Source organism: Acanthopagrus latus, chromosome 1 (assembly GCF_904848185.1).
Source record: "Acanthopagrus latus isolate v.2019 chromosome 1, fAcaLat1.1, whole genome shotgun sequence".
In the NCBI taxonomy this organism is placed as follows: Eukaryota; Metazoa; Chordata; class Actinopteri; order Spariformes; family Sparidae; genus Acanthopagrus; species Acanthopagrus latus.
In genome coordinates, this window is record NC_051039.1 from 4359284 (window position 1) to 4384168 (window position 24885).

The following is a 24885-nucleotide window of genomic DNA, read 5'->3' on the forward strand; positions in this document are numbered from 1 at the left end:
AGAAGGCAGCCTTAGACTTTGTTAAAGCTGGAATTGTATTAATGTTGTAAAGATTGTATAGTGTACAAAGCCAGGGCACACATCAGGAAGTGTACACACTGGTCCGATGACACTGACACACTTGATCACAGGGTAACTTGAAAGGATACATACCGAGGTCTTTAAGAGACATATAATAAATAAATATTACACTATATTTTGATACTTCAATTTTTAAACCAAGATCTCAGTCTCCAAATTTATAAGTGAGATTGCATTATGCAAAGAAAGTACAGCTGTGAGGACTTCAATGTTCTTTTTGTTTTTTTAAATTGACCAAACTTAGTGCCACTTTTAACTTGGGTTATTTTTCATACTCTTCGATGTGGCATAACAGCTAAAACACACCTTGACTTGACTATTTGCTCTTTCCCCAGAACACATCTCAGTGGGAGAAATGAACCTTGACTCTGATTTTGTTGAAAGTGACACAACTTTGTAAAATAGTGATGACTGTGTATCGTTGTGCTGTAGAGATAAGTCATAACAGCAGAATAACAACAAAAATATGTAAACATTTCTGGCAGAATCACATTTATTGTTTGTCTTCAGTGGTTTTACACATGTTAGTTAAACATTTGATGTAAACCAATTAATTGTAAATGCATCAATTTCATATTTAGAGACACTCATGATTTTTCAACTGCGGTATGATTAATGGATGCCTTTTTCTTTTTAATTATATCGTTGATCCAATTCTTGTATCTACAGATGTTCATGAATGCAGCTAATGGAGCACATTCAGTCCTGTTAAAAGAGCCATGAATGACACCATGAAACCTGCCCTTGTACAGCACTGATCCACCAGAGTCCCCCTGTGAGAGAGATGCATTGTAGTATTGAGTAAGTCAGTGAAATGTTTATTTTCTATATATGACTTGCAATGATTGTAGAAAACATATAGGGTTAGAAGCCATGCCTACTTACACCACATATTTTCACTTCAGGAGTTTTGCCTTTAGGATTTCTGGCACAGAGCATGTTTACAGTTGGGTTTGGGTGATCGATTTGAGCTGCTGGACAGCCCTCAAGAGTCATCTCTGCACATTTGAGAGTATCTGACACTGTAAAAAACAGAACATATGTTACGTACAAAGAAAATCATTCTACAAACCAACAAACTAAACACTGTATTACCTTAACACTGGAATATTCACTTATTATTCTTTTTTAATCCCTTGTCAGAAAATGGCAATAAATTAACCTCATCAATTTGCCATGTTTTTATACTTTAATAGAATGCTAGAAATATCTTTGAAGAAAATAAGAAAATTAGAGACTCAAACAGCGTCTTTGAATTATTTCATTTATCATCTGTATTTTTCTTCAAATGTCAATTGAATTTGCAGACTTCTTGAACTGTGCTATTCGCATAAATAAAACACGATAATTCTAGTCTCCTAAGAAAACTAGACACAGATAGCCATTATCAAAAAAATGAATTAAATTTTTCCCACTTTCATCGGAGCCTGGAGTACTGGGTCCATGACCTGCAACCTCAACGTTTCCACTTCTGAAATACAATAAAACAATAAAAAGGACAGATACTGAGATAATGCTTTTCTTTTAAGGAAATCTATGAAATTGCATATAACAAAAACAGAAACGCTAGTACAAATGATTTTACATAAAAAAAAAAAAAGATTCCACACGAATTTCTCAATTTTCAGTTCACAGAATTTGAGCTTTCAGACTTATAAAAAGTGAAAGTGAAGCCAGTGTCTGGTCTTCATACGGGGACTCAGGGCAGACACCCTCAATCAAAAAATCTCCCTGTAGTTTAAAGACTTTTTGACTGGACTGATCACTATCACATATCATCTGCTGTGATAAACATTTTCCCTACTTCATCTAATTGTCTCTCTTGATTGAACTCACATTGGGGAGACCTGGTCAGATTCACAGGTAGGAAGATTTACATGTCCAGTCTGAGGATTGCCAGGTAGCTGCAAAAGCATGATGTCATGGAGCATGTTCTGTGGATCCCCATACATAAGAGGTGGCGCAGTGATTGGCACTGGTGTGTTTCCTTGGCCGACAACTACTTTCATAGTCCTAAAAATAAGCAGAAGTCATACAAGAGCATCACTGGATTACTATACATACGTCATTATTTAATATCAGCTATAACTGAATTTAAACACACAAAAAAATGACAGTTTTGTTATAGGAATTCAACTTCAAATTATTACTGATTGCTGCTTCAGGACTTTCATATTCAATTAATGAGAAATATGTTAAGAGATTTGAAATAAAACTTAAACTCTCTCACCACACCCAGCAGTGAGCTGCAGTCAGAATCCAGTTGTTCTCGAGCAGAGAGCCGCCACATATGACCTCATCATCCTCAAGTATTTTCACATGGTACTGACGCTGACAGTCTTTACCACCTTCGACTCTCTTCTGCAGATCCAACACTGTGCTCACTGTGACACCTGAAACAGAAAAGTCCTCCACCAGGTTACTGTAAAGTTTGTTTGAGAATTTCCATTAAAGCACAGTATTACAGTTTCTTTACAACTGGAACACATTTCGTTATGTTGAATTCCCCTTTATAAAACTCTTCACACACTTCACAAACATGTACAACACGTAGTGTCAACACACTCTAATGCAACAACACACACATCTCAGATACAACTTTTGTGGCAGAACACCGACAACAGCAACACTTCATCACTCATCACACAATCACACAACACTGATTACCATTACCATATATATCACTGCTGTCTTGTCGATCTTTCTACATTCATTAATTCATTTAGTATAAACAAAGATTCAATTAGAAAGAAATATTTCCTGCATGGATTATGCCACCTAACATTAAATGTCAAAAATTCACTAGAAACACTGCAGAAGGCCTTATGCCATTTTTGCAGAGTAATTTCAATTTCACAAAATTCAGTTAACGTGATTCCAGTGATAGAATACAAAACTGCATATTTACTATGCAAAGATGTAAAGGACAGCGACAGATAGAGAAATAAGACCGTGCTCAACATGTGTCTTCTACATGTAGCCACAAGTTATCATTGACGTCACACTATATGTTCTCTGTTGTAATGCTCCTAGGAAATAATATGTTCTGATCTGTCCCTGACAATCTTCTGCAGACATGCCTGACATCCAGTATTCACTGTGTCCAAGAAGGACATGTGACCATGTGTGGCTGGTGGTCATGAACTTTACATCTCAACAAGGAAGATGATTCTTCTGGTGGTTCCAGGAATGGAGAGTAAAGTTACATTAAGTGACACCATCTTTGGATGGAGTGTAGCTGGAAGAGAACGGTGAGAAGCCACATTCTCCCAAACATACTTGATGCAAAGCATGCATCTTCCACTGTTATTACCTGTTAAGATCCATTCAGAAAAAACAACCCTACAATATCCTCACTAAGTGTCTGAACCTGCATAACTTCCTCTCTTAGTTTCCACTTCCTCCCCTCTGAAACAAGAGGTGCTGAGAACTTCTTCCTCCACACTGATGCAGTGTGAGACTTCACAGGTAATTACAGAACATACAGTAGCTAAAGTAAGTAACAGATGTGTGAAGCATAGTGGTCTACTCACCGACGCACAGCAACAGGAGAAGACTTGTCAAGCCACCCATCTCTGACTCTGACTCTGACTCTGACTGTCCTCCTGGTGCAACACTGGTGTCTTTTTAAACATGTCCACACTGACCTGTTGGCCTTCCAGCCACCAATCACCTCATGAAGGTTTATCAAATCCACCTCATTGGCTACAGAGTTCTCTGCTGATGCAAATTTCTGAACTCTTATCAAGTCTTCCTATCGCTTACTTGTCTTGTATAAAGTGACAAAAAACTATTACAGAAAAAAACCTAAGCTGCATTTTATCAGCACAAGCAAAGTTTACGGGGAAAGTAAAAGTTTGCCTAAATTGATTTTCTGATTAAGAATAATCCATGCAAAGCAACTGAGTGAAGTGTCAGTGTAAACCTGTACTAAATCCTTTGTAAAACGTTTTCAGCTTTGTCTCATAAAGTTAACAAGACTCTGTTAGGGTCATCCTCCCAAATGAAACCGTTTATTTTAACTTCCTGTACCACATGAACATGGACTCTGCCAGAAATACTGCAGCTCAACAGTTCATTCATGGTGCTGAAAAACTGAACATTCATACTTCATGGCCTGTTCACACAGGGTTCTTGTCCACTCATCTCTAGGGTGACACACTTGTATGATTTAGAAATATGTTCTTACCTTTTAGAGAAAAAGGATCTGCTGTTATATTGACAATCCTCCAGAGATTCTCTATGAGGGTCTGGTCAAACGAGTTGGCTGGCCAGTCAAACACAGTAATACCATGGTCAGCATAACAGCCATTTTATGTGAAATGAATCTAGAATATATCAAAGTTTCCCTCTCTGAATGTGTTCAGATGTATTGAGATGCAGCTGTACAGGGTGGCACTGATGACTCTGTAGTGATCAACTCTTCTGTGAGTGTCTCCTGGTGGCAAAGTCTGTGTGTAGATTATCCACACACTTATCCTCACGTATGCTATCCTTGATCAAAGATTTGTAAAAAAAAATCACATCTCCACTAGACTCACTGCATTGTCAGCTGAGATACTCACAGTTACCTTCTCTGTTAGTTCACCTCCATCATCCATGGCACAAAGAACACCCCATAAACATTAGCTGGCTGCTTCAATGACAAGATGTGATGTAAATATTGGACACTTGCAAAGATTTTGCACTGACAACAGCTGATCGGCATGATGGGTTGATTTACATCATTATCCATCTGGACTCCGGTGCACTCCTGAGTTCTCTTCCCAGACAGCTTAAGAATATTCTAGATTAATTTCACGTAAAGTGGAGATGACAGACATCAGACCTAACACTACAGACAAGCTGAAGGCAGCTATCAAATTAGCCTGGGTTTCCATAACACCTCATCAGTGTCACAGGCTGATCGCCTCCATGCCACTCCACCTCAATGCAGTAATTCATGCAAAAGGAGCGTATGTAATGTAATATTTTGAGTTACTGGAATTTTTACCTTCATTAGCTGTAAGCTGTAATCATCAAAATTGAATCAAAAGAGGCTTGAAATACATCACTTCATGTGTAATGAATGTAGAATATATAAAAGTTTTACTCTTTTAATGAATGAATTTAATGATAAAAAAAAACTTTTCCATGATTGTCTAATTTTTTTAGATGTACCTGTGAGGAGGAATAGAAATGCTCAAAAAAAAAAAAAAAATACCACACTCGTAACCTGTTCAACAGGCACGTACACACATAGGGCCCAAAGGGTGCTTGAGCCCCTGCCCTTTATGCCATGTATTAAAAAAGTGTCCTTTGTGTGTGTTTTTTTAACAAATAAATAAATTCCTGTTGTGCAAAGAGACGTCAAAAAAAGGGCGGTATAAAAATGCCACCATTATCTAACGTATGCTTGTAATACCCTGTTGTATGTGTATTGAGCCTATAAAGCTGCTTCTCTGTCTGCTGTAGCTCTGCTCTCTCTCTCACAGAGGAGAGAGAGTTTGTATTTACCCTCCAATAAATAGACTAATAATAAAACAGTGTTTCATTGCTTTTTAAGAATTGCAGCTGAATTGCATGTCTTCCAAACCTCAGTATTATGATGATGTGAATAAACTCATGTTGACAATAATTTGTTGACACAAATGAAATGGCAGTTGCATATCACTCACAGCTACACAGGATACACAGCTAAGAAAATAGCTTTCTATAAGTAATTTGTTTATAAATGTTACATTAATTAATCTACTTATTGTGTTATTATGGCCTGGAAAAAATGTACTTACTGCCCTTTTCTGACTTTGAGTCCCTGCTCCTCTATAATCTTGTGCTCGTCCCTGTGTGTAACCTTAACTTCTGTGTGTCTACAGCGAACACTGTGAGGGGGATGACAGATATGTGACAGCTTCTTGTTGCCCTTTTGTTCAGGTTTTAAGGTATTTTTTCAAACCCCAATAAATAATATTGCAATATGTATATGAGTGAAGAGGATTTTTATTGTTTATTAAAGAGAACATTCTAAAGTAAGTTGTCCAATCAGGAGGTGGAATATAATGAACCTTTGATAAGCAATTGTAATCTGTAGTTAAAAACTATTTGCTTTCCTGTTTACTGTTACTGAGGAAGTCAATTTAGACTGAAGGTGAATTGACTCTGTGTGTGTGTGTGTGTGTGTGTGTGTGTGTGTGTGTGTCTGTGTGTGTGTGTGTGTGTGGCGACAGAGAGGTGTGGAGGTGGAGGCTGTCCATAGAAGGACAGTGGAACGTGACATTTGACATGTCTGTTTTTTTGTCATCAGTTCTCAGGGTATTTTCATATTTAACTGTCTAACTGCAGACTTCTGATAAGTTTATTCCAGTTACTTAGTAAAATGTTTCCTCTCACCGTTGGGTTATCCAAACAGAGGTGCTCAGGTGAGACAATAAAAATTCACACACGTTGAGTTTTTATTGATCTGATTGTACATCATATTTTAATAAACGAACTTGGCAGAATACGGCCTCTCTTGTCGGTGTAGTGAATGTATCCAAATGTCAGTTTAAATCTGTCTATCTCAGTACAATTACACAAATTTTATATTGCTCAAATTTGTTTCCGTTTGACTCTCCTCAACCTAATTTTCGTTAACATTGTTTTGTGAAATACTGGATATGTTAACTCTCTGCATGTCTCAAACAATACATGAAACAATATGAGGAGGAAAATTTTGGAGATGACATGAGAAATATGAAGATAAAGGAGAAGACATGATGAGATTTGAGAGGAGAGGAGAGAGGGATGAGAAAAGGGGAGGAAAAAAAAGGGAGAGTAGAGCATAGAAGTGATACACAAACACACTCAGGTTCACTCACACAGTGTCTGTGGGGCTGTCCAGGGTGAATAAACACAGACTTCCAACGATCGCAAAAGGTTAGAATTCACTCTGCTTTTTGTTTAAACACCTTTAGAAATGTGTCATTTAGTTTTTTCCAACCTTCCAAACGTGTGTGTGTGTGTGTGTGTGTGTGTGTGTGTGTGTGTGTGTGCGTGCAGGGGGTTTGAGGGTGGAGCCTGGACTCACAGCTCAGACTTCAACAACAGTTCATGAGCGAAGGTGAAAATAAATGGTAAGTTTTTCTTCCTTTTTGAAAATATAATCATATTTTTATGTTCAACTTTGACGTTGTCTGCTCACGATTTGACTGAAGCATTTCTGATAAGTCACTTTGTGAACTTTTTCCTCTCGCTGTTAGCTTATCTAAACAGAGAAGGTGTGACAATAATAGTTTGTTAATTGACACACTTTGACTTTGACCTGATTGTACATTTTAATCAATAACAACCTTTATTGCACTCTAAAATGGTCTTTACTCGTTTTCTACTTTTTTTTTTCATTAACCAAATCTTGGGAAACAGAATTTCTGTCATATATATCCCTAACTTTTAGTATCACATTAAATAACTGACCAAATAAACCATCAGATATTTGTGATGCTTTGAACAAATAGTTTGCTGCTGCTGGAAATAAATTTGACATGGTGTACTCAGGTTCTGCTTTTAACAGTCAGCTGCTGCCTCATGAGCCCTCGTCAAACTCATTCCTCTGTGTTTACATTGCAGAACTTCATTTCCTCTGTTGTTAATGAGGCACTTCAAGGTGTAGAGATCAGGGAAGCAACTGGGAAGGATAAACTAGACTCATATGTTTTAAAGCTCTGTGATCCATTAATTTCTGATTTAATTACTAACTTACATGTTTTAAAGTGAATCCTTCTTTTAAGACTGGGTCTGGTCTGGTTATTGTTCACTGATTCCAAGGCGCTGCCCTGTTTTAATGATTTGATTATTATTCATTTATCTGTATTAAATTTAGAAAATGACTATCGATTATTACACATTTCTTATAACCACTCCTGCTCTGCCACCATTCCAACAATGGTGCCCCATGTGAGGCCATCATAAACTAGCTTTATTGCAATATGTATCCGCAATAATCTAGTCTTATTAATTCAACATTTTCAAACTAAATAATTGTTTGTTTTTTTTTATTGAAATGACAAGTGCAATGACATACCATGGTGAACATTTTTGGATTTTAAAGTTTTGCAAAAAAACAGGAACATGTGGAACAGAATGTGTTAACTTGCTAATGCTTTTTGACATACTCAAGTGAAAACATAACAAAGACAAAATATTTTATTCATTTGTAAGTTTTTACCTCATCAGCTTCATTGTTGTTTTCTACATGTAGGGACAGGGGCAACAAAAGAAATGAAAAGCTGTGGAATGCTCACAGGTGTTATTAATGTTCAGGAACAAGACCACAACACTCCCTCTCACTGATTCATTCACCTGTGCAGACTTGAGAGGTGTGGTTAACCCGTTTCTCTCCTGATGCAGGGGGTTGCACAGCAGCTCAGCAGTTACTTAATACTTCTTTCTCAGTAATTCTTCTTCTCTATCACAGGAAGTACAGGGGGATAATGAAGCCACAATATACTCACTGAGATGTGCCCCCACCCCTGCGATCCTAGATGCTCCAGCCACCCCATGAGTTTGTTCAACCCTGGTTCATCCCATTTGACCCCTTTTTTTCATCATTTCATCCCGATCCTCGACTCCTATCATCCAGCAAATACAAGCCTCATCCTCTTCTTACCTGTAACAAACCTTCTATCAATACAAATAAAACTACTTTTATGCTAAACAACGGAGTGGTCTTTGTTACAGATCAACAGTTTAATTATTAACGTGTAATAGGTATCATGTTTGGGTATGAACGTGGAGGACTCAGGCTGCCTGAGCGGCAGAGGCGGGGATAAAAATAAATAAGGGCACCAGCTGCATGTGACGGAGCACCAGTGTGTGCAGAAAGTTTTGTAGAACTTAACGACGATGTTGTAGATTGAAACAGATTCATGAAGCTCCAGGATAAACACTAACTTATGAGGATGGATGAGTCTTAGTGTTTATCCTAGTGCTTTGTCATTCGATAAGACTGGCGTTTGCATCTTTTTTGTCTTTTTTTGGTCTTAGCAAGAAACTGAACTGATCAACCTCTGGGTGCCTACAGTGTTCACGTACTGTAAGGAGGGTAAAACTTATCAGGCAGCGCATTTTTGCCTTCTGTTTTGGGTTTCTGTCCACAGATACCTGGCAAAATATTCAAAACTGCTTCTGTGGTAGTTACTGCTGATAAGAAGACGATCCTAATATAATGATGATGGAGGTTCTCAGTCATCCAGGTCATGGTAGTTGTAAGTGATGTATCGTAGGCAACTGGACGTGTTTCAGTTTCTTGAAGACGTTTCATCAGACCCAACGATACAGATGTGCCAATGGCTGCTATCAAAGCAACCTGGGCTTCCATAACACGTCAGCAGTGCAACAGCCTCCATGCTATGCTGCAGTGATGCAGTAATTCATGTAAAAGGAGCCTTGATCAAGGACTGAGTGTATAAATTAACATACTTTTCAGAATGTTGACGTTTCTGTATTATAAATCCCTTTTTTTATTGGTCTCATATAATATCATAATATTTTGAGATACCTGGGTTTTGATCTTCATTAGCTGTAAGCCATAGTTATCAGAATTTAAACCAAAAAGGCTGAAATATTTCACTTTATGTGTAAGAATATAGAATATATGAATGTTGCACTTTTTTAATGAATTTAGGGGAAAAAATGAACTTTTACGTTCTCATTTTTTAGGTGCACCTGTAAAGAGGGATAGAAATACTATAAAATGGTCAACATAAAGAATAGTGTCTGATGTTGCTGTAACTAAACTGAATTAGTCACATAACATAAGTGACTTGAGGAATGTTCTTCAGTCAGATCTATTTGATATAAACAATGCCAGAAACATTTTTTTTTGAGGTGTTGCCATGTATTGCAACAGTACTTTACCACTTATGAAGTCTAGGTTGATGCTGTGTTTCAAACAAAGCTGGGTTAAAAACGTTGTGCTCTACACCACCTACAGGCTCATACTGCATACCTGTTCATTAGGAACACCTCAACACCAGAACACCTGTGCTGCTCATCACCATGTCAGCATAAAACCTGTACTACACCCTAGTGGTCCATGTTACTAAGGTCAAGATCAAATTCTCAGCGACAAGGCTAAGGTGTCCTCCTGTTTTATGTGCCAGCTGTATATCCTTTTAATAAATGTAGTTCCTGAACACAAACTGTAAAAACAGTGGACTCTGAACATGAAGTGATTGCTGTTTATTGTTAGTAAGTTTAGTAGATAGAGACCATTCGAGATGTATACTGTACCAGTCTGAGAAAAACAGAAGTTTAATAAAGACAACATTTATTCTAACAATGGGTCGTCCAAACCACCTAAGCAAACCATGTTTAACTCAGTGGTTACATCTGTGTGTGTGTGTGTGTGTGTGTGTGTGTGTGTGTGTGTGTGTGTGTGTGTGTACACATGGTCTGAAGTATTCACCACATGTTCCTCCTTCAGAAACACCAGTTTATGTGTTGCAAAAAGGTGACACATGTTTTTTACGCATCATATTATTGAGGGCACAGTTTGTTTTTTTTTTTGTTTTTTTTCCACGTGAAAACTTTTGCATCTGATTTAGACAGATCCAATCATGAAGGGATAAACAGTACTAGTGTATTCTGTGCTATTTATCATTGGCTCTTTTTTTCTTCTGAACTTTTGATTGGGTGTACCTTTTCAGTTTACCGATAAAAAAAAACAAATGGTCAATATCCCACAAAGTTATACACCAAATACTTTTTTATTTCAGATGAACACCAATTACACAATACCAGAAAAGTCAGTGAACACAAAGGTCCTTGTGTACTCTGGGACAACCTTGCTTTCTCCAACAGACATCAGAACATCCACGAATGAAGCACATATTTTTGGTATATTTTTATTATGGATTTTAGGGTTATTAGGGATTAGGGATAGTTATTTTATTCACCTTACTTGGACAAAGCACCTGTTAAAGTGAGCCTATCGCTCCCTTGGATCAATAAAGTGGCCCATTTTGAATTATTATGTCACCGGTGTATCTTAAAAGGTCTTAGTAGCCTATCGCCCCACTAGATGTTGATTAGTGGAAACTGTGCAGAAATATGTTCATGTATCTTTTTTTCTGTGACAGTGACCCATTTGATACATAACAATTTCTTAAATCATGATCATAAGTCTATTTTACTTCAAGTGACATAACCCTAATATAAGGAGAAATAATTGCTCATCATTGTGTTTTTCCATTCTATGAATTTATATCAACAGTCATCACAGGCTGTAAGAGCATAATAACAGGCATCATCCATTGAATTTAAGTGCTGAAAATATAGTATTGTAGATATCTTTTCTTTTTCATCATGGCAGCATGACAGCAAGAATCTGTGAGCAGTCATGACAAACCTGTCCTTGTAAAACTAACCAAAAAATCCTGTTTTAATGTTCTTTTTTATCCAATCATTGTATTCACAGACATCTATAAATCCAACACCTGAAGCATGTGCTTTTTCAATATTACCCATAAAAGACATGACACCATAAATCGTGTTCCCGAACACCACTCCTCCTCCAGTGTCCCCCTGTAAGAGACACGTATATGTTGCTTGTTTGTTACAGATTTTTGCATCATTTATTGAAAATACTTTTGACAAAGGGTTCAACTATTACTGTAATGTGATAATGTGACTGTAGAAAAGATATAAAGTTGGAATCCATGAATACTCACAGGACATATATCCACTGTGGAAGTTTCACCGCAGAACCAGTGGTTATACGAATATAGTTCATGTGTTGTCTTGAGATTTGTACAGTCAGAAAGCTTGATGTCTGCACAGAGGAGCTGTTTGGATTCAGTACACTCTAGATTAAAAAAAAGAGTTTTTTAATTAATGAATACTACTACTACTACTACTTATCTTCACTGCTACTATCTACTACTGTTATCTGCACATTACAAATGAAATCAGATTAATTTATTTTGATTTATATAAAATCTATCCAGACATCTTAGAGAAATCAAATCAGAAAGCATCTTTAAATGTTAAAATGCGCCACTGGGTTCAACTAAAGTTGAGTGTGAAAGGAAAGTGCACTGGCAGATTCATGTCTTATGTGTATACTGTAATTGAAAACAGACAAAGACAAAATAAAAATATATTTAATATAATGAGTCAGCAATGTCATCAATCATGCATGCACAAATAATGACACTAGCTGTGATAAACATAAATTATAATTGTTATAATATATGGAAGATTCATCTCACCTCTTTTATCATCACCGCCTTTGCTCGTGAGTACAGAACCTGCAATCTTAACTGTATCACGTCTGAAATACAATTTAAAAAAGATAAAAGGAGAGGGTTTTTTTTTTTTACATTAATAACCATTTTCTTTTTAAAGAAGTCTCAAACATGAATTAAAACAAAAACAGACAAAGCTTCAACTAAAATATTTGTTCTACAGGAATATTGCATTTTTTTAATTTCACAATAAGTTGAGCTTCCAGATGTATTAAAAGAGAATGATCACAACTTACGGCTTGGGTTTTTGCTTCTTACAATCCACAGGAAGATCTACAGGCGTAATCTTAGGAAGGTTGTGTAAGGGTGGTAGCTTCAGCAGCATGATGTCATGGATTCTTTTTTTGTCATCCGCATACATCACAGGCGGTTCTATGACCATCACAGGGTCCAGTTGAGAGTCTGGAGGCACGCCTACAACCACTTTCATACCCCTAAAAGTAAGTGGAGGTCAAAGGGGAGCAGCATCACAGAATTACTGGAGATACATTTTAAAATCAGGAACAATGGACAGAAGCAATGATGTCTTTATTTTGGGAATGCTTTAGTGCTAATTTTCAGCTTCATGGTTTCCAGATTGAATTCATGAGAAATATGTTTACAGATTTTAAGTTAAACTGTGGCTCTCTCACCACTCCCAGCAGTGAGCTGCAGTCAGAATCCAGTCGTTCTTGAGCAGAGAGCCGCCACACAGTAGGTCACCATTTTCTCTAAGAAGTTTCACATGGTACCCACGTTCACCTTCTGGACAGTCGTGACCTCCAATGATCCTCTTCTGCAGATCCAACACTGAGCTCAGTGTGACACCTGAAAGAAAAAAGTCCTCCACCAGGTTACTGTGAGTTAGAGCAGAAGACTTAGTAGAGAACAACTTTTTCTTGTATTGAAATTCTTAAAAGTCGTTTGAGTGTTTCCATTTAAGTCCAGTATTACAGTTCGACAACATTTGTATACTAACAGTAACACTATATCACTCATGAAAAACACAAAATGAAAAACACTAACCCACAGTAGCATTAAAATATACTGTATATCACTACTGTTTTCAAAGCAGCAGATCTTTCTACATTAATTCATTTATTCATTCTTTCTTTCCTTTAGTAAAAACAACGATTCAATTAGAAAAAAGTTGATCATCTTAACTGCATGGATTGTGTCACCTTAGACGACATCTCACATAAATAACATAGAAACACTACAGTAGGAATTTGCATTTTTGTAGAGTAATTTCAACTTCACAAAATGAAACTACATTAATTCCAGTGAGGCATTAAAAAAAAGTACATATTCACTATACAAAGATGTAGAGGACAGATATAGAAATACAACATGTGTCTTCCAAGTTATCATTGACATCACACTGTATGTTCTCTGTTGTAATGCACCTGGGAAATAATATGTTCTGATCTGTCCCTGACAATCTTCTGCAGATATGCCAGACATCCAGTATTCACTGTGTCCAAGAGGGACATGTGACCATGTGTGGCTGACGGTCATGAACTTTACACCTCAACAAGGAAGATGATTCTTCTGGTGGGTCGAGGAATGGAGAGTAAAGTTAGATTAAGTGACACCATCTTTGGATGGAGCGTGAGAAGAACATTCTCCCAGACATACTTGATCCAAAGCGTGCATCTTCCACTGTTATTACCTGTTAAGATCCACTCAGAAAAAACAACCCTACAATATCCTCACTAAGTGTCTGAACCTGCATAACTTCCTCTCTTAGTTTCCACTTCCTCCCCTATGAAACAAGATGTGTTGGGAACTTCTTCCTCCACACTGATGCAGCGTGAGACTTCACAGGTAATTACAGAACATACAGTAGTTAAAGTAAGTAACAGATGTGTGAAGCATAGTGGTCTACTCACCAACGCACAGCAACAGGAGAAGACTTGTCAAGCCACCCATCTCTGACTCTGACTCTGACTCTGACTGTCCTCCTGGTGCAACACTGGTGCCTTTTTAAACATGTTCACACTGACCTGTTGGCCTTCCAGCCACCAATCACCTCATGAAGGTTTATCAAATCCACCTCATTGGCTACAGAGTTCTCTGCTGATGCAAATTTGTGATCACTTATCAAGTCTTCCTATCGCTTACTTGTCTCGAATAAAGTGACAAAAAAATATTACTGAAAAAGACTTTTTGATCAGCAGGAACGAAACATAATGTTTAAGTTTATGGAGAAAGTAAAAGTTGGCCTAAGTTGACATGTTGAAAATAATCCATGTAAAGCAATTAATGAAGTCTCAGTGTAAACCTGTACTAAATCTTTTGCAAAACGTTTTCAGCTTTGTCTCAGAAACTTTACCAGAACACTGTCAGAGTCATCCTCCCAAACCACACCACTTCTTTTAACTTCCTGCACCACATGAACATGGAAGCTGCCAGAAATGCTGCATCTCAACAGTTCATTCATGGTGCTGAAACACTGAACACACTTGCATGATTTAGAGATATTTTCTTACCTCTTAGAGAAAAAGAAAGATCACACATTGTCTTTACCAGTGGCTGAATCAGGTTGTCTGAGGGGCAGATCGGGAAAAAATTAAAAGGGCACCAGCTTACAGAAAGTTTTAATCTTTAGGGATGGATGACTGTTAGCTTCATGAAGAGATAAGACTGGCCTTCACATCTTATTCATTCTTTTTCTGTCTTAACAACTGATCTCCCTTTGCAGGGTTGTGTCACCATTACAGTGACAAAATATGTCCAAAGACATACAGACAGATAAACAGGTGAAAAAGCAAATGTGTTTCAGTAATACTACAATTCTTCACAACTTGAAGGCAAACAGACATTTTTCAGATGTTGTGCTGATGTTGACCTAGGTTCTAAGATCCTGTGATGTCCTCCTCACAACACAACTGAATTCACCATTAAATATTCACCTGAGCAGTGTATGATGTTGTAAACGGCATCACCTTTTCTGCATCATATATCACCTCGACTACAAAGGAGATGGAATATAATGAAGCTTTAATAAACAATAATGAAACACTGTCAGAGTTCTAGAGGGAGGAAATGTTTGAAAGCAAAATACAATACATTGTGGATTTCCCTTTATTTGATTATTTGATCCACAATCATAAGCACAAAATTGTTATCTATATTTACTAAGGGGCTGTAACATGGATGAGGTTATAGCCAATATTATCTACATATTAACATTATTACATTTCTCTTTGCCCACGGACGGAGAGCTGTAACATTCACAAGTTAAATTTAGGCTAATTTAACCTCAGCTGAACTTTGTTAAATGGGAACGTGGCTCTGTTGTGTTTTCTGTCTTTAATGTAGTATCTAAAGTGTTTTTTTGTCATTTTAACAGTGTAACTGTCACTGCACCTCATATCTAAGTTTCTTACAGTCGTAAAATAATTCATGGGTTTATCATAACAAAGAGTGTCAGACACCCTGACTTTTATCTGCTGAATTTCCCTAATGACGTGATAGTACTCTGTATTTTCATAAAAGACACTTTAGCACTTTACAGCTGCTCGTATCTGTGGAGTGAATGTATCCAAATGTGACTTTAGGTCTCACTATCTCAGAGTAATGATACAAGGATCATTGTGTTCACTGACATATTATAATTGGTGGTCATCTAACAGCTCAGCATTTGTCCAGTGTAAATGCTTTAACTGTCTTTACATACAGGCGCTCCCTTCACCAAAACTAAAGAACAACTTCTCTTAATCACAAATGATGAGCATTTCTGAATTTGTAAAAGTTGTTTTAGCATACAGAAATATAGAATTTCTATATGATTAAGAAAATGTGGTTCTGAGTGTGAGATTTGGTTGATGTATGATTTATGTGCTTTGCCACTCAGTGTTAAGCAAAAGTAAACGCTCGTTAGCTATTGTACAAACCTGCAAGTCACGTGTGTGTGCATGTGTGTGTGTGTGTGTGTGTGTGTGTGTGTGTGTGTGTGTGTGTGTCTGGTGTCACTGAGGCATTCCTTTGTCTGCTCACAAAGGCGTGACTGCAATGATAAGAGGTTCCGTGGAACATTAGAATATCAGTTGTGAGTTGTACCAGCTTCAGTGTAACTCTTCATTTTGTACCTCATCGTGTGACATTAACCTGCTGTATAAACTCAGATGCATACGAGCCTGTAACATTATTATCAGCACAAATGATGTGAGAGTGATGAAACAGTTGTTTTAGCAGCGACTCCTGATCATTTTGGTCCTTAAATATCAGGAAAAAGACTCCTGCACACTGTCCACTCAAGGTTAACAACCACAACGTTTTGGTACTTTTGGTGCCTTTTATCAGTTTATCTTAATCTTAGATGACTTGATGAAGCTCTAAGTCCTGAAAATGTGGTAATTTAACTTAATTGCAAGTGAAGTGGACAAGGTGTGGGAGTCCCTTTCCTGATTTTGTCGGCCTTTGTCGATCTTAAGATTTACAAAAGCTGCTCTCTGTGGTCCTTAAATGTAAAATAAAATGTCAGTAATGCATTATTTAGTGACGTGTGACAGCAACTTCTTATTTCTTTTACAGTAACAAGTAATGTGAGAGACCGAGCTCTCTATGAACTGATGAGGGGAGTGACAAAGCCTGATTCATGTCCTGTAGTTCCTAACATAATATAATAAGTGCCAATGTGTGTGTGTGTGTGTGTGTGTGTGTGTGTGTGTGTGTGTGTGTGTGTGTGTGTGTGTGCTTGTGATGGAGCTCTGTAATAAGACAGAAGTCCAATTTAGGCAAACTGAATGTCATTTGGACTTTGGACTCTATTTTTGTTCATCCATTTTTAAATGTGTAATCATCTGCTCTAATGTATTTTCTGTCTTTAGTGCTGGGAGTATCGTCATGTTTAACTCTCCACTGAAGGTAAAGTTTGGATCAGTTCGGCTTCTAGCGTAGTCAAATATTTTGTTGGCTTATCAAAACAAAGGAGCTCACACACTTTGAGCTGTAATCTCTTGAATTTGCCTCATGGTGAGATAGACACATCACATTTTAATGAACGACGCATCTGCACTCCACGGCTACATTTGTCTGTGCAGTGAATGTATCCAAATGTGAATTTAAATCTCACTATATCAGAGCAATTGCACACAAAGATCTTTGTGTTCACTAACCAGGATGCTGTAGAAAACAAACAGAATGTGTTAATTTTTTTATTCTTTTTGACACGCTCAGTTGAAAACATCACAGAAACTATATATTTTATTCATTTTTACCCCATCAACTTCATTGTTTTTACTAAAAAAATAGGGACATGGGCAACAAAAGACTGGAAAAGCTGTGGAGTGCTGAGTTATTAATATTCAGGAACAAACCACGACACGCCCCCTCACTGATTCAGTCACCTGTACAGACCTGTGAGGTGTGTCTGAGCCCTTTTCTCTGCTGTTGCTGGGGGTTACACATGATGGAGGTGAACTAACAGAGAAGGTAACTGTAGGTATCTCAGCTGACAATGCAGTGTGTAAAGATGTAATTTATTTACAAATCTTTGATCAAGGATAGCGTACGTGAGGATAAGTGTGTGGATAATCTACACACAGACTTTGCCACCAGGAGACACTCACAGAAGAGTTGATCACCACAGAGTCATCAGTGCCACCCTGTACAGCTGCATCTCAATACACCTGAACACATTCAAGTTTCATATATTTTAGCTTCATTTCACATAGTAGTCACAAGTGGCTGGTTTGCTGACCATGGTATCACTGTGCTTGACTGGCCAGCAAACTGGCCTGACCTGAACCTCACAGAGAATCCATTAAGTATTGTCAAGATGGAGATGACAGACATCAGACCCAACAATACAGGTTAGCTGAAGGCAGCTATCAAATTAGCCTGGGTTTCCATAACACCTCATCAGTGTCACAGGCTGATCGCCTCCATGCCACGCCACCTCGATGCAGTAATTCATGCAAAAGGAGCTCATGTAATATTGTAATATTCTGGGTTACTGGATTTTCGATCTTCATTAGCCATAAGCTGTAATCATCAAAACTGAAACAAAAAAGGCTGAAATATTTCACTTCATGTGTATTGAATATAGAATATATAAAAGTTTCGGTTTTTGAATGAAAGCGTATTGTGTTTTAAGTTGTTGTAACTAAAATGAATTTGTCACATAACATAATTGGCTTGAGGAATGTTCTTCAGTCAGATCTATTTGAAATAAACAATGCCAAAAACATTTTTTTTTTTTTAGAAGTGTTGCCATGTATTGCAACAGTACTTTACCACTTATGAAGTCTAAGTGGATGCTGTGTTTCAAAAGCTACAAAGCTGGATTAAAAATGTTGTGCTCTACACCACCTACAGGCTCATACTGCATACCTGCTCATCAAGAACACCTGTGGCTGTGCTTCTGATCACCGCGACAACATAAAACCTGTACTACACCCTAGTGGTCAGTGTGACTAAGGCCATCAAATTGAAATTGATGACAAGGCTAACGGGCCTCCTGTTACATGTGCCAGCTGTATTTCCACTTAATAAATGTAGTTCCTGAACACAAATTGTGAAAAAAACAAAAAAAACAAAAACAAAAGTGCACTCTGAACATGACGGCAGACATTACTGTTATTCTTAGTATGTTTAATAGAACTGGGATGCACTTCCATTGAAGCCATCAGAGATGCTTACTGTAGCAGATGTAGTCTGAGAAAAACAGAAGTTTAATAAAGAAAACATTTTGATCCTACTTTGGTTTGAAGGCATAACCTGTTTTCTATCTGATTTACCATTGTCATTTTTCTTCTGAACTTTTGAGTGGGTGTAACTTTTCAGTTTACCGATAAAAAAAGCAAAAATAAGCAAGGTCAATATCCCACAAAGCTATACACCAACTACTTTTTCTTTTAAATGAACTCCAATTATACAATCATACAGAAAAGTCAGTAAAAAAAAAAAAGGTCCTTGTGTGCTCTGGGACGACATTGCTTTCTCCCACAGACACAACATCCAGTGCATATTTTGAGTATATTTTCATTAGGGATTTTTATCTTAATTATTCTATTCACATTACTTGGACAAAGCACCTGTTAACGTGACCCTATCTCTTCCTCGGATCGATAAAGTGGCCTATTTTGGATTATAACGTAACAGTAGCTACATGTGTGAAAAGAAATTGTATTAACTGAATAAACAAAAACTCACTCCCACCCTTCTTTTGCCACATTTGATGTTTTGTTGTTGCCCATTATTTCAGTTGCTAAGTTGCCATTCCTCCACAGTCCCTAAAACTGCAACTCAGGCAACCAAGTCACATTAGATGGACACATGGACAACTTTCTTATCAGCATGTTCATTCCAATATAATACAATCGAACCTCTAATTCTGTCAGGTATGCAAGTAAATAGTCTTGTGTGTAAACCTGTATTGATGCATACTCTCTGCTGGAGGGCTGTATAGCTGGTTTGAAACGACACTGTGTGAATAAAAGTGCCAGCATAGAATGAAGGTCCGCGACTTGTGTTGCTGTTCACACTGCAGTGGACATGTTGGTGTGGTGATGTGTGTCGTTTTGGGAAATGCAAATGTTCGATTGTTGCAGTCGTTTACGCCTGTGAAGCTTCTGGTCAGTCACTATTCTTCTTCTTGTTCTTGTGATTGAACTATTACCACACCAATAAAATGTTGTCTTTTTATAAAAATCTCTGCTTCTAACCAGCAGACCAAGAAGTATCATTGCAGTTACTCTCATTTGTGTTGTTGCTGAACAGTCATAACATATATAACATACATATGTGCATATGTGCATACATCAAAATGTCATTATCTTTGTGATTTCATTTTTTTATCCTGTTCATATTCATACCATAACATACCAGTATAAATCTACCTCTGATTTAGCCTGTATCGATCAGCTGACTTTATACGTATCACACATGAGGCCGATTTTCAGATTTTTCAGATTCCTTTTTTCTTTATTCTCTCTATTTTTAGTCGTACCAGAGAACTCCTCTCTAAATCTGATGATCACATCTCAATGATTACTGATGAGCTTGAATCACATTAAAAAGTAGTGCACTGAGAAAGAGTTCATACTAGCCTCACTAGATGTTGATTAGTGGAAATTGTGCAGAAATATGTTCTTGTACCTTTATCTGTGACAGTGAACAATTTGATGAATACGAATTTCTTAAATTATGATCATCAGTCTACTTTACTTCAAGTGACATAACCCTAATATAAGGAGAAATAATTGTTCATCATTGTGTTTTTCCATACTATGAATGTATATTAACAGTCATCACAGGCTGTAAGAGCATAATAACAGGCATCATCCGTTGAATTTACGTATTGAAAATGTGGCATTGTAGATATCTTTTTTCTCATCATAGCAGCAGAACATCAAGAATCTGAACAGTCATGAGAATCACAGCCTTGTGTAACTTTGTAGAATCACTTTTATTGTATTGATATAGGGCACTGCAAATGATGAACATTTAATGCAAACCAATCCATTGTGAATATATCAACTGCAAATTTGGAGTAGCTCATTGATTAGTATTAAAAGTGAAATGCCCTTTAAATGGGACAAAGCAAAGGCCCAAAGGATTTTTTTTGTTTTTTATTTAGCAACGGTAGCTTCGATCCATTTCTTGTATTCACAAACATCCATAAATCCAACATCTTCAGTATGTGCTTCTTCAGCATCACCCATGAAAGAGAAAACACCATAAATCGTGTTCCCGACCATCACTCCTCCTCCAGAGTCCCCCTGTAAGAGAGATGCTTGTTTGTTACAGACTTTTGCATAATTTTTTGAAAAGTTTATTGACATTAGAAAAGGGTCAAAGTGATGACCATAGAACAGATATAAGGTTAGAAGCCGTGACTACTCACCTGAGATAAATCCACTTTGGAAGTTTCACCACAGAGGAAGTGGTTATATGATGTCAGCTCATCAGTGCTCATGATATTCTTGAGCTTGGTACAGTCGGTAAGCTTGATGTCTGCACATTGGAGTTTCTTGGCTTCCCCACCTTCTAGATCTAAACAAAGTTTTTTTGTTATTGAATAATCTACTTATCCTCACTGCTACTATAAATCAGCTGCTATTATCAATTCTATTACTATTGCTATCAATACTATTATTATGAAATCAGATTAATCATACTTCATTAGATGTATGTAGAATCTATCCAGACATCTTGGAGAAATCACATCAGAAAAGCAACTTTAAATGTTAAAATGTGTCTCTGGGTTTGACAACATTTTTAGATGAGTCAAGTTGAGTGTGAAAGCAAAATGTACTGGCAGATACTGTAACTGAACAGAAACAAAAGTTCAAGACAAACTAAAAATGGATTTAATATAATGGTTCAGCATTGTTACCAACCATACATGGATAAATAATGACAGTAGCTGTGATAAGCATAGATAATTGTTGTGAAATAAGGAGGATTCATCTCACCTCTTTCCTTAGTAGTGCCTTTGGTTTTGGTGACTCCAAAACCTGCAACCTGAACTGTATCTTCTCTGAAATACAATTTTTTTTTAAAAAAAGAGAGATTTTTACATTGATAACCATTTTCTATTTAAAGAAGTCTACAACATGAAAACCAAAAAAATTGTTGAGTTGAGCTTTCAGATGTAATGAAAGAGAAAGATCTCAACTTACGGCTTGGGTTTCTTTGTACAATCAGCAGGAAGATCTACAGGTGTAATCTTAGGAAGGTTGTCTAGGGGTGGTAGCTTCAGCAGCATGATGTCATGGATCCTGTTTTGGTCATCCCCATGCATCACAGGCGGCGCTGTGATCACCACAGTTTTTTTATTAGTACCTGGATGCACACCTACAACTGCTTTCATACCCCTGAAAATAAGTGAAGGTCACAGAAGAACATCACTGGATTGCTGAAGATTCATTACATTTCAAATCAGCAAAATCATGAACAGAAGCAATGATATCTTTATTTTGGCAATGTTTTACTTCTATATCAAAACATCAGTGATTGCTGCTTCAGCGTTTTTCAAACTGAGTTTATGAGAAATATGATTCCAGATTTGAAATGAAGCTCTCTCACCACATCCAGCAGTGAGCTGCGGTCAGAATCCAGTTGTTCTTGAGCAGAGAGCCACCACATTCTAATAGATCCACCTCATTAATAAGTTTCACATGGTACTTGCGCTGATTATCTGGACAGTTACCACCTCCAATGATCCTCTTCTGCAGATTCAACACTGAGCTCAGTGTGACGCCTGAAAGAGAAAAGTCCTCCACCAGGTTACTGTGAGTTAGAGCAGAAGACTTAGTAGAGAACAACTTGTTCCATCTTTACAAAGTTAATATACACATGGTGAAATGTTCAAAAGTTGTTTGAGTGTTTCCATTAAAGCCCAGTATTAGATTGAAATCACACCATCTCTGGATGGAGTGTAGCTGGAAGAGAACGGTGAGAAGCCACATTCTCCCAAACATACTTGACCCAAAGTGTGAATGTGAGTGTAAATTGTTCTCCATCTCTATGTGGATCCTCCTCTGGATACTGTTATTACCTGTGAAGATCCATTCAGAAAATCAACCCTACAATATCTTCACTAAGTGTCTGAACCTGCATAACTTCCTCTCTTAGTTTCCACTTCCTCACTTCTGAAACAAGAGGTGCTGGGAACTTCTTCATCCACACTGATGCAGTGTGAGACTTTACAGGTAATTACAGAACATACAGTAGTTAAAGTAAGTAACAGATGTGTGAAGCATAGTGGTCTACTCACCGACGCACAGCAACAGGAGAAGACTTGTCAAGCCACCCATCTCTGACTCTGACTCTGACTCTGACTGTCCTCCTGGTGCAACACTGGTGTCTTTTTGAACATGTTCACACTGACCTGTTGGCCTTCCAGCCACCAATCACCTCATGAAGGTTTATCAATACATCCTCATTGGCTACAAAGTTCTGGACTGATGCAAATTTCCGATGACGCGCTCATTGCACTTGTCTCACATTAAGCGATGAACAGAAAAATTACGAAGACTAAAACATATAGACATTGTTTAAATTTAGGTGAGTTATAATCTTGTGAATAACTGAGGACTGTGAGAAAAGTAAAGAAGGCTGGTGGTCCAACAGCACGAGGACGGTGTTCTGGCATGTAGAGCAGCCTGCAGTCATGCAACAACTCATGAGCTGAAAATGTTTCAAAGTTTGGGTGATGAATGAGACAGATTCCTGGACTTTTCTGCTCCAAAAAGGTACAAAGATGACAGTTTTTAATGGTATTTTTTTCTAACCCCATTTATGTACAACTATCTCATTTAACTTGGAGAAGACATTTGTTATATATATGAAACAGAACATTCAAAAATAAGCTTTTCTATCAAGAGATTAATAAATAATAGTGAGCTGTGGAGGCAGGAAGTGTTAAAAACTATTAGAATTCTTATTTACTTTCACTGAGGAAGTCAATTTTTTTAAAAAAAAGAAAAGTGGTCGTAAAACATTAACTTGATAACATCACAACTGCACCTGTGTCTGTGTGTGTGTGTGAGTGTGTGTGTGCAGAGAGGTGTGGAGGTGGAGGAGGTGGAGAGTACGTTCATCCACTGAGGCTTTAATAAGTTAATGTCAGTTAATTAGTAAAATATTTCCTCTCATCTTATGGAAAACAAAGGTGCACAGGTGAGGCAGTACCAGTTTTAAAATTCTCAAGCTGAGTTTTTATTGGTCTGATAGTACATATTTTGATAAGCAAGCATTTGCGCACTGCGGTCTCTCTTGTCCTTGTAGTGAATATATTCAAATATCAGTTTAAATCTCACTATCTCAGTGCCATTACGCACATTTTCCGTTTTTTTTTTGTTTGTTTGTTTGTTTTTGGTTTAACTTTGCCCTGACTTTATTTGTACTGTGTTCTTATGAAATACTGGGCACTTTATCTCTCTACATGCCTCTAAAATTCTTCAAACGAAACAAGCATCTCTGAAGTTGAACCCCAGCTCATGGGTCACTAACTGGATGTAACATAGTACATTTACTAAAGTATATGATTAAGCAATTTTGAGCAATTTGCACTTTATGTTACTCCACTACATTTATTTAACAGCTGTAGCCGTCTAATAATTATTATGTATTTCTATGTAACAGGCCATTTGATGGCACATAGATTAATTAAAAGCTCCGACTTCAGCAGCTGCAACATTTGTGACTTTTACAAACGAAGGTCTTGATAATATTAATCACTTAATATATTGTGTATTATTCTGAAATTGACAGTTCGGCAAAATCAGTGTTTTTACTCTGGACACTTTAAGTATGTTTTAATGCTAATGTAATTTTTACTCAGGTAAAGATTTGAAGGTGGAACTTTTGCGTTCATTAAGTAAAGGATCAGAGTCATTCTTCCACCACTGCATGTGAGTTTACATTGAGTTGTTTCAGGGTTGAGCGCTGGAGTAGAAGACCAGAGGAAGGACAAAGAACAAACACACAAAAAGAAAGAAAGAAACGTATAAAAAGAAAGAGAAAGATAAGGGGTTGGATAGACTACCATCGATCGAGCTGTCAAAAGATTTCCATAGCCGTATGTAAACGATATCTACTTCTGTGT

General features: G+C 37.3%; 3 protein-coding genes and 1 long non-coding RNA gene across 4 annotated transcripts; 1 reads left to right on the forward strand and 3 right to left on the reverse strand.

Moving 5' to 3' along the window:
* Positions 1–668: 668 nt before the first annotated feature.
* Positions 669–3654, reverse strand: LOC119025432 (kallikrein-8-like). The gene is made up of 6 exons (XM_037109026.1): positions 3615–3654; positions 2312–2474; positions 1918–2094; positions 1497–1552; positions 967–1103; positions 669–854 (listed from the first exon to the last, which is right to left on the reverse strand). The coding sequence occupies exons 1-6, from the start codon at positions 3652–3654 to the stop codon at positions 669–671; spliced, it is 759 nt and encodes a 252-aa protein (XP_036964921.1).
* An 8496-nt stretch (positions 3655–12150) lies between these two features.
* LOC119025499 (anionic trypsin-1-like) lies at positions 12151–14255 on the reverse strand. Its single transcript, XM_037109144.1, has 5 exons — positions 14216–14255; positions 12977–13151; positions 12581–12778; positions 12309–12370; positions 12151–12161 (listed from the first exon to the last, which is right to left on the reverse strand). The coding sequence occupies exons 1-5, from the start codon at positions 14253–14255 to the stop codon at positions 12151–12153; spliced, it is 486 nt and encodes a 161-aa protein (XP_036965039.1).
* A 2136-nt stretch (positions 14256–16391) lies between these two features.
* Positions 16392–18251, forward strand: LOC119022984. Its single transcript, XR_005076135.1, has 3 exons — positions 16392–16493; positions 17159–17195; positions 17583–18251. It is a non-coding gene; the product is annotated as an uncharacterized LOC119022984 (long non-coding RNA).
* Positions 18252–20825: 2574 nt separating this feature from the next.
* LOC119022977 (kallikrein-15-like) lies at positions 20826–23143 on the reverse strand. The gene is made up of 6 exons (XM_037104522.1): positions 23053–23143; positions 22362–22536; positions 21956–22150; positions 21749–21813; positions 21178–21326; positions 20826–21052 (listed from the first exon to the last, which is right to left on the reverse strand). Exons 1-6 carry the CDS (start codon positions 23090–23092, stop codon positions 20903–20905), a joined length of 774 nt encoding a protein of 257 aa, XP_036960417.1. The 5' UTR covers positions 23093–23143; the 3' UTR covers positions 20826–20902.
* Positions 23144–24885: the final 1742 nt, after the last annotated feature.